The sequence below is a fragment of the Microplitis mediator genome, chromosome 3, assembly GCF_029852145.1.
Source record: "Microplitis mediator isolate UGA2020A chromosome 3, iyMicMedi2.1, whole genome shotgun sequence".
NCBI lineage: Eukaryota > Metazoa > Arthropoda > Insecta > Hymenoptera > Braconidae > Microplitis > Microplitis mediator.
The window spans coordinates 24,583,837-24,594,149 of NC_079971.1; the positions used below are offsets into that span (position 1 = coordinate 24,583,837).

At 30.9% G+C, this 10,313-nt stretch overlaps 1 protein-coding gene and 1 long non-coding RNA gene across 2 annotated transcripts; both read right to left on the reverse strand.

Annotated features, from left to right (window-relative positions):
- Window positions 1-394: 394 nt before the first annotated feature.
- On the reverse strand, window positions 395-3,115 carry LOC130666029 (uncharacterized). The gene is made up of 3 exons (XR_008989605.1): window positions 2,955-3,115; window positions 698-820; window positions 395-606 (listed from the first exon to the last, which is right to left on the reverse strand). It is a non-coding gene; the product is annotated as an uncharacterized LOC130666029 (long non-coding RNA).
- Window positions 3,116-4,240: 1,125 nt separating this feature from the next.
- On the reverse strand, window positions 4,241-9,345 carry LOC130666019 (uncharacterized). The gene is made up of 5 exons (XM_057466657.1): window positions 9,101-9,345; window positions 7,699-7,784; window positions 6,869-7,638; window positions 5,087-5,389; window positions 4,241-4,826 (listed from the first exon to the last, which is right to left on the reverse strand). The coding sequence occupies exons 2-5, from the start codon at window positions 7,767-7,769 to the stop codon at window positions 4,402-4,404; spliced, it is 1,569 nt and encodes a 522-aa protein (XP_057322640.1). The 5' UTR covers window positions 7,770-7,784; window positions 9,101-9,345; the 3' UTR covers window positions 4,241-4,401.
- Window positions 9,346-10,313: the final 968 nt, after the last annotated feature.

A 10,313-nucleotide genomic window follows, 5' to 3' on the forward strand; every position in this document is an offset into this window, starting at 1 on the left:
AAATTTAAGTCGAAATAGTCGAGATCTTATCAAAAAATCGTCGGCAAATCGACAACTTCAAAAGAAAATAAGGCGAAGCGAGCCTGAATCAAGTTTTATTTTTGACCCGGGATACTATACTTTATAATTATTGTATCTTTTTGAATGGCCGCAAGTAGTTTCGACTACATGGTCAATAAAATAAATAAATAAATAATAATAATAATTAATTATGTGATACCACGAAATTTCAAGTATTCTTTATGAAAATAAATTATTTAATCTACAGTCTACAGAATAATGCGTTAGGCCGTGGAAATTTTTTATTTTTATTTTCAAATACAATTTTGTTTACAAATATTTATAAATCAAACCAGACATTATACAAAATAATAGTCGCGAATGTTATTTTATAAATTTGGAAAAACTATATATAAATATAAACTGAGTTGAAAGTGAATTCAAAGTTATCTTAGGTACTCTCTTAGATTGGAAATAGTGAAAATAGTGACTATTCACTGCCAAATAGTGATTTTACTAATTCGTTTATAGAAAATAGTTCATCTGTTTACATCTGCTCGTCTTTTTGTGACATTTATGGCTGCAACAAGACGAATCAACTGCGCACTGGGAAAAAAATAATAAATATATTTAATCATTATACCCAATTCAATCTATGATATGTAATATATATATATATATAATATTTTGTTCGTACAAATTGGCCGGGCTCTATGCATGCATAGGTTACGGCAGCAAACGAAGCCACTACCAAAACTACCAACAAAAATATCTTCATGTTAAACATCTCGTATAGTAGTTGAGTAAAGCCTTTGCTACACTGTAAAAAAATATACCAGTATAAGTTCAGGTATTATCCCGGTGTTAAGGTTATCGGTGTTAAATTTAACCCCGAAAATGGTGTTGAAACAGTACCGCACTAATTACTTGAATTTAAATCGTTTTTCTCTCAACGGTAGCAGTGTTAACATTTTTTTGTAATACCAACCGCGAAAGTTAGATTTTCGAGCTATTTTTTCCCCCATGGAAATAGTATATATTCAGAATACAAAAATAATATATAAGGAATATAAAAACAATATAATTAATATATAGGGGAAGGGGGGCAAAAGGGGGTAGGGTAGGCAAAACGGGGTACCCCGAAAATTTTATAAAAAAAAAAATTTTTTTTTTTCGTCTAATTAGTATAAATCCAATATATTTGCGCACTTTTAGCCCTACGCATAACACCTAGGGCAAAATGGACCAGCCGAAAATTAAAAAAAAATGATTCTTTCATATTTTTATCGTCAAATTGAAAAAAATATAATACACTCATCCATTTTTCGGCTGATTTGTTATAGCTGGGGCAAATTTGGCCACTAAAAATATTCGAAAATAATATTTTATTTTTTTATTGATAAAATATTTTAAATAATGCAAAATAATCTGCAATCTAAAAAATCAAAAAACACGTTTTCTGGGTTCAAAATAATGACAAATAAGAAATACAGAATTGGTTTTTTTTATTAAATAGTAATAAGTAATTAAGCTAATCGAGGGGAAACGATTTATTACACTTAAAAAAATTTTTCTTCAGTATTATAAAACCAAAAATAGTTGTCAAGAGAAACAAATACAATCTTAATAATGAAAACAATTTAAAAAAAAAAAAAAAAAAAATATCATTTTTTGGAGGGAGGCTTCTCTGCCCCACAAAAATTTTTTTTTTTTTGCCTTCGTGTCCACCAATGATGTGAAATGTAATTTTTCTTTATGTATATTACATATAAAAGATTCAAGTAATAAAATTTGATCAATTTTCAGAAATTTTTTTTTTTCAACTTTTTTTAAGGGTACCCCGTTTTGCCCGCCAAAAATAAAAATTTTATTTTTTAACGGCAGCTAAAAATTTTGTCTATTTACCTCGAATATCACTAAAAACAAAAAGATTTAGCGTATTTTAGTCCTCGAAAACTTAGTATTTCCTTAGGTACCCCCTTTTGCCCTCCCCTATATAACAACGTCCTCAGTCTGTTGAGAATGCGCTATAATATCAGACTCGTGACGTCACTCCTAGCCTGTCAGAATCCCTACCTTTGCACATAGGGGAGGGTGGGGCAGAGCGGCCCCCCTAAGCCAATTATTATTTTTTGTGGCTTTCAACCATAAGATCACTTTACTTTTGTCCTATTTCGAACAAATTTATGAACATTTTGCCAAAATTCTGAAAAATTTTTTTTTTTTTTTGTGGGGCAGAGCGGCCCCCCTTCAAAAAGTGATAAAAAAATTTTTTTTTTTTTTTTAAGTTGTTTTCATCATTAAGAATGTATTTCTTTCTCTTGACAACTATTTTTGGTTTTATATTACTCGAAAAAAATTTTTTAAAGCGTAAAAAATCGTTCACTCTCGATTACCTTAATTACTAATTGTTATTTAATAAAAAAAAAAATCAATTCTATAATTTTACTTTATTTCAAAAATTTATCAACTAAAAAAAAAAATTTAATTTTTATAAATTTTTAGTGAGCAAATTTGCCTCTTACATAGAGAAACGGCCAAAAAATATGAAAAAATAATTTTTTCGGAAGTTTCGGCTGGTCCATTTTGCCCCAGGTGTTATGCGTAGGGCTAGAAATGTGGAATTATAATAATTTTTTTTTAATTTGACGATAAAAATATGAAAAAATCACTTTTTCAAAATTTTGGGCTTGTCCATTTTGCCCCAAATGTCATGCGTAGGGGTAAATATGCGCAAACATATCGGATTTATAATAATTAGTCGAAAAACAAAAAATTTTTTTTTTGGTCAAAATTTCAGGGGGGCCGCTCTGCCCCACCCTCCCCTATGTATCGAAAATACCTAATTCGGATGTCAAAAAAAGTAGTTTTATTTTTTAAGTATCAGAAGTCAAATTGTACTTCAGGTACAAAATAGTATATAATTTTGATTTAAAATATAATTTCATACTTACATTTATTCAGAAGCTATCGATACTTTGACCACTTATTTTATGGATTAATAACAATTTAAACGGCTACTAATATTAATTGTCCCCAATATTATTTATTCATATAAGCTCATGTTTTTTATGTTGTTGCGTTATACAAAATAACTAAAGATTATCATGGAGAGGTTAATTTTTTTACGATAACGTTCATGCATTTTATAAGACGCAATAAGATACAATAAATGAACGTCATCCTAGAAAAATGAATTTTTTATCAAGATTTATTTATTTTCTCATGAAATGACCCGACGGCCTTGTGACGGGGTCACATTGAGTAACATTGGCATTGTCAAAGCACCAATTCGAAAAAATTTTATTTGCTCATAATAAGTGTTAAAATCCGCGGTGTTAAATTTCAACACTGAGAGCGGTGTGAAAATAACGCCGCCACCGGTATACACAGTAAAAAATATTGTGTTAAAATACACACAATCTGTGTGTTAGAAACGGTCCACACAATATTTGTGTTATTTTTCAACACAGACTATTTGTGTTGAATTTCAACACAAAATTTGTGTTAAAATTTCAACACTTTTTTGTGTTAATTTTAAAGTAACACTTAATAAATGTTGATAATATCGATTATTATATTATTAACTATTTCCATTCAAAGTTGTAAAAATTCTTAACTAAGAATGTGTGTGTGCATGTGTGCGGGCGAATGCGCGGGTAAGTGTGCGTGTGTGTACATGTGTGCGCGAGGGTGTGTGTGAATGAGTTCGGGTAAGTGTGTGCATGTATGCGGGTAAGTGTGCGCAAATGCGCAGGTAAGTGGACGCACGTATGCGGGTAAGTGTGCGCGCGTGTGCGGATAAGGGTGTGTATGTGTGCGGTAAGTGTGTGCATGTGTGTGTACATGCGTGCGGGCGAGTATGCGCACCCGTGTGCATGTGTGCGGGCGAATGCGCGGGTAAGTGTGCGTGTGTGTACATGTGTGCGCGAGGGTGTGTGTGAATGAGTTCGGGTAAGTGTGTGCATGTATGCGGGTAAGTGTGCGCAAATGCGCGGGTAAGTGGACGCACGTATGCGGGTAAGTGTGCGCGCGTGTGCGGATAAGGGTGTGTATGTGTGCGGTAAGTGTGTGCATGTGTGTGTACATGCGTGCGGGTAAGTGTGCGCGGGTGTGTACTTTTATTGAATGGTTGGTGGGGGAAAGCGTTCCGAGCGAGTTTCAACAAATTGAGGGGAAGAATCTTATAACGCGTAGTCTTATAACGAGGTCCTACTGTACTACAAAAAAATTATATTACAAATTATATCTTTTATTCACACAATAATTAAATACAATTATATAAGCGATTGTCAAGTATTTTACAGAATTATACAAAAAATTAACGACATTGACTTATATTTTATGAGGTAATTAATTTTCGATCGAGTTTTCGAATTTATTAAAGGAAATTCTTCTCAATCAACATTCCAACTTTTTTTTTTCTCCACCCGATTCGTTTTCTAAAACCACGTAAACTTCAACTTCTCGTGGCATTTTAGCTGTAGGTTTTTCGAGGACATCTTCATTTTTCATGACAGCGTGTACTCGTGATCGGAAAAGGAAGTGCAATAAAATCCAGCAGCAAGAAATTTTCAGCAAAAGCGCGTCCCAGTTTTCCGAAGAATTGAAAGAAAAAATTTTAATTATTTCTTTGTAGGTTTTCACTTCTGTCAAAACGTTTGTGAAGCGCTCGAATGTGTCCACATTGTAAACCAAATTGCAGTAGAGATCGTGGATGTATTCTAACCGGAGTACGTGCGCGATTCCGAGGAAAACCGGAATATTTAATCCCCAGCGAGATCGAAAATCGAATCCGTGGAAGAGACGCAAAATTAAACTGTTGGCTGCAAACAAAATAAATATCTGGTTATTTTGGGAAATAAATTTTGACTGTGGAAAATCCGCGGAGTGAATTTCAGTCCAAAGGGAAGTTTCGGAAAATATTTATTGCAAAAAAACTGAAGAATGCAAAAAATTTTTATTCGCCCGTTGGAACTCCGAGTGACGGAGGGAATTCGGATTGAAATAAAATCGGTATTCACTCGTGATTTTTAACAGTGTAATTAATTAATTAATTAATTAATTAATGGATTAAAATACTTACGTTGCATATTTACGAAAATAGATAAAATCATTTGGAATGAAACGATAAAAATTGGAAAACGCAAACTCTCGGAAATGGTTACCGATGGAATATCAGTGTTAGAAGAAACCAAAGTTACATTATAATCACGGAATGAAGGTCCAGCCAATGTGAAGAGTTCTGCTATGCTATTTTGTAGACATGCGAGTATTGTCAGTGCACTCGCAAAGAAAACGATTATTTTCCAAAGTGAGACCCATGCGAAAATTGAATCTTTCACGGGTTTCAATTTTTCACGAGCTTGTATGACAGGGGAGAGATTACCTAAAAAATAAAATATTAAGTATTAACTTTCTAGGACTTGAGCAAAATTCTAAGACTAAAAAGTGTCAGGAAATTTTGAAATTGTCTGAAAAGTTCCAGATTTTTTATTAAAATTTTCTAGGACATTAGAATAATTCTTAGACTGTAGAAAATTTTGTAAAATCATAAATTTGTCTAGAATACTACAGATATTTTTAAATATTCTAGGACATTTGAAATTTTTAACACTAGACAATTTCATAAGATCTTGAAATTATTGGAAATGCTCCAGATTTTTTATTAAAATTTTCTAGGACATTCGAAAAATTCTTAGACTGTAGAAAATTTTATATCATAAAATTGTCTAAAATACTATAGATATTTTGAAATTTTCTAGGACATTTGAAAAATTCTTAGACTGTCGAAAATTTTGTAAAATCATAAATTTGTCTAGAATACTACAGATGTTTTGAACTTTTCTAGGACTTTTAAAAAATTCTAATACTAAACAATTTCATAAGATCTTGAAATTATTGGGAATGCTCCAAATTTTTTATTAAAATTTTCTAGGACATTTAAAAAATTCTAAGACTGAAGAAAATTTTGTAAAATCATAAAATTGTCTAAAATACTATAGTTATTTTGAAATTTCCTAGGACTTTTGAAAAATTTTAACACTGGGCAATTTCATAAAATTTTGAAATTATTGGAAATGCTCTAGATTTTTTATTAAAATTTTCTAGGACATTTGAAAAATTCTTGGACTATAAAAAATTTTGTAAAGTCATAAAATTGTCTAAAATACTATAGATATTTTGAAATTTTCTAGGACATTTGAAAAATTTTAATACTAGACAATTTCATAAGATCGTGAAATTATTGGAAATGCTCTAAATTTTTTATCAAAATTTTCTAGGACATTTGAAAAATTCTTAGACTGTAGAAAATTTTGTAAAATCATAAAATTGTCTGAAATACTACAGATATTTTGAACTTTTCTAGGACTTTTAAAAAATTCTAATACTAGACAATTTCATAGGATCGTAAAATTGTTAGAAATGTTGCAGATTTTTTAATTTTCTAGGAGATTAATAAAATTCTAGAACTGAAAAATTTAATAAACTTTTTTAAATATCAGAAATATTCTAAAAAATTTCTAAGAACTTCCAAAACAATTAAAAAAATTTTCTATAGGTCTTAATATTTCAGAAATTGCTGGAAACTTTCTGTCAAAATTTATATAATTTAAAAACCGACTGTAACATTCAGAAAATTCAAAAAATCTGATTCTAGAAAATTGTGAAAAAAGTTATAAACCGTTAAAAATGTTCTATAAGAATTCAGTCATAAAATGAACTTTCTAGAAAATCCCGAAAGTTTCAAAACTGTCTGAATTTAAAAACTGACTGAAAAAAATTTCAAAATGGTTTGTAAGCTGACTAGAAAATTCAAAAAAAATTTCACTGTCTTCATTATTCTAGAAAGTTTAGAAAAACTTACTAGTAAAACTGAAAGTAGAATTTGAAATATCTTGCCAAAGTCCGCCATGGATGAAAGCCATTGCCACGATCACAACCCAGCAGCGGCTTTTATTACGATCGATTCCATCAAAGGGATTGAATATCGTGAAATTTAAGAAAATCCCCAGAACCACAATGTCTGCCACGATCAGCCATCTCTTGAGTTTTATATTTTTTATTTCATAAATCGTCGATATCAGAGTATGAAGTCCCCATTCGATCACGCACCAAATTAGGAACAAAACGAAATAATTCAAATGTAGTACCGGCAGTATATAGAAGATCATCAACGCAATCCCTATAGTATGGAAAGTTTCTGGAATTATTACTGACAAAAATTGTCCAGTCGAAGGCTTATCTTTAGCTTTTCTGAAGCACACGAATGAATTTAATAATTCGGGAAGGGTGTAAGCGATAATTGAACACCATATCCACATTATTTGTTTCCCTTCTGACCACATGACATCTGTTATCTCTGCTCGATTTCTGGGAAAGTCTTCCGCAAGGTCACATTCCAGCATAAAGTGCGAGTCTAGCTCGGAAGTCATCCACAAAAGTGTTCCTTTGGCCGCGATGATGGTGAACATGAACATCGTTGATAGTGTCGAGATCACAACTAACACGGGTGGGGTGAGAAGAAATAACAGGACCAGAATTATAGTGAAATATAGAAAACTTATTATCCAGCTGTTTAGCGAGGGGTAGTTCCGAAATATTTTTATGGAATTTATGGAATCGAAGATTTGCTTTCTATAAATAAATAAAATATCGTTACTATTTATTTTATTATAAATTAGTTTAAGTACGTACCGATATCTTTGATTCCTCAGCAATGGAGACTCCGCTTCGGATTTGGTCGAACTGAATTTCGCAGCCGTCATTTTTATTTTTTTGTTCTGAAAAAAGTAGTATTTTTATTTTTTTATTAAACTTTATAATCTACTGCTTAAAATAACCGTCTGATGAAAAAAATTTTAAACAGTTTTTTGTAGGAAATTTTATGCTCTACAAATTTTGATTCTTAACAATTTTTCGTATTTTCAATATTTCATTAGTTAATTAATAAAAACCATAACATTCAGTTTCATTTCATTTTTCATAATCAATTTTTGCGTCTACTGTTTAAATGTGCCGTTTAATGAAAAAAAGTTTTAGTAGTTTTTTGTAGGAAATTTTATGCTCTACAAATTTTGATTCTTAACATTTTTCATTATTTTCAATATTTCTTGAGTTATTTAATAAAAACCATAAGATTCAGTTTCATTTCATTTTCCATAATCAATTTTTTTGTCTACTGTCTAAATGCGCCGTCTAGTGTAAAAAAGTTTTAGTAGTTTTTAGCAGGGAATTTTATTCTCTACAAATTTTGATTCTTAACAATTTTTCGTATTTTCAATATTTAATTAGTTAATTAATAAAAACCATAACATTCAGTTTCACTTCATTTTATATAATCAATTTTTGCGTCTACTGTCTAAATGCGCCGTCTAATGAAAAAAAGTTTTAGTAGTTTTTAGTAGGAAATTTTATTCTCTACAAATTTTGATTCTTAACATTTTTCAATATTTTCAATATTTCTTGAGTTATTTAATAAAAACCATAACATTCAGTTTCACTTCATTTTCAATAATCAATTTTTGCGTCTACTGTCTAAATGCGCCGTTTAATGAAAAAAAGTTTCAACAATTTTTTGTAGGAAATTTTATTCTCTACAAATTTTGATTCTTAACAATTTTCCGTATTTTCAATATTTCATTAGTTATTTACAAAAAACCAAAACATGTCGATTTTTTCACAATTTAATTAAAAATCCGCGGTGTCTATTTTACCCCCTCGGTCAAACTTTCCCTTTGAAACTCACTTCTGCCCATGGTAAGTAGAAATTATCACATCAGGGAGTGAGAGGGTAAGAAACGACACCATATTGAAAAGAGAAAATCTATCTTATCTACCCCGTTTTCGAATTAACCCTCAGCCTGTTGATTTTCCTTCCGATATAAATCGCGCGTCCACAATAAATTTTATTCCCATCCACCCTTACACGAAATCTTTATATCGTAATTTGGTCGTAAAAAGTCCGATTTCCAGTTCATAATTACTTGCAAACATAACCACATTTTTTAAAAATAATTATAGAAAAATCCGTTTCAAAATGTGATGAAATCTAATTTTCATTTAAATATCAAAATACTAAATAATTCTTGCAACATACCTGCAGTTATTTAACTTGATATGTGTATTTATTAATACTTCGGGTAAACAATATTTACTATAAATTTTTTTAGAAAAACTGAGGAAATATTACTGGGTATTACTACTACGCACTAATACATTAACACTTATCTGATGGACATGACGCATTGGAAATTCTGCTGATGACGTCGATAATGTCAACAGAAACTAATAATAAGCATTGAGCTAACGCCTGAAAAAAACAACTGTAGTATAGTTGATGTTTGCCGCGGGCAGATGTCTATGATACAGACCCCGATGATCCAGATAATAATCCATCATCTAGATCCCCTAGATCCCAATGACACGAATTGGCTTTCTTACTTACCAACCGTAGATCTGAAAACGTTAGTAAGTGTTCTTAAATTCAAGCAGACGGCGCCAAAATGTCAAAGAATGTGTAGTTTAAGAAGTAAATAATGAAATATTTTTAATAAATAGTAAAAAGAATTCGGTCATAATGTTGAAATTGGTCAAAATAGCTTCATAGAATATCAAAACTTCAAGATCTCTTAAAAAATTCTATTATCGAAAATCGGACCGAAATATAATTTACTTTTTTTTTTTAAATTTTAAATTTTTTGGCGGGAAGTTTAAAATTATATTTTCGAGGTCCGTATCTTGGAGATACGAACCGTTTTGGACCATGGGCACGTGTGACTATATTGCCATCGAAAGTAGCGCATAACTATGATTGTTATAGGAATAACCGTCAAGAATATTGAAATTTTCTGTTTGTTATGACGCATTTTCGGGGAAGAAACTCTACCCAACCCTAGCAGATCCGAATTACGGCAATTACCGTAATTTATCGTAATTTACGGTACCCAGCAGAATTACCATAACTTACGGTAAAATACGGTAATCTACTGTAAATTACGGCGTTTTACCGTAATTTGCCCTAAACTACGGTATAATCTCACAAATTACGGTAAAATACGGTAACTTACGGTAAAATACCATATTTTGTCGTAGTTTACCGTAAATTACGGTAATTATCGTAATTTACTGTATTTCGGATCTGCTAGGGACCCGGGTCAAAAATAAAACTTGATTCAGGTTCGCTTCGCCTTATTTTCTTTTGAAGTTATCGATTTGCCGACGATTTTTTGATAAGATCTCGACTATTTCGACTTAAATTTAATTTTTTTAAACTTTTTGAACTTTTTTCATCTTAGTTTCAACTCATTCGT

Excerpts from the sequence above, each read along its gene's own strand:
- LOC130666019 (XM_057466657.1), bottom strand. The coding sequence starts at position 7,769 with ATGACGGCTGCGAAATTCAGTTCGACCAAATCCGAAGCGGAGTCTCCA. Across the intron at positions 7,639-7,698 it reads CTGAGGAATCAAAGATATCG|AAAGCAAATCTTCGATTCCA; the intron begins GTACGTACTTAA and ends ATTTATTTATAG. Across the intron at positions 4,827-5,086 it reads TATTTTCGTAAATATGCAAC|CCAACAGTTTAATTTTGCGT; the intron begins GTAAGTATTTTA and ends TTTTGTTTGCAG.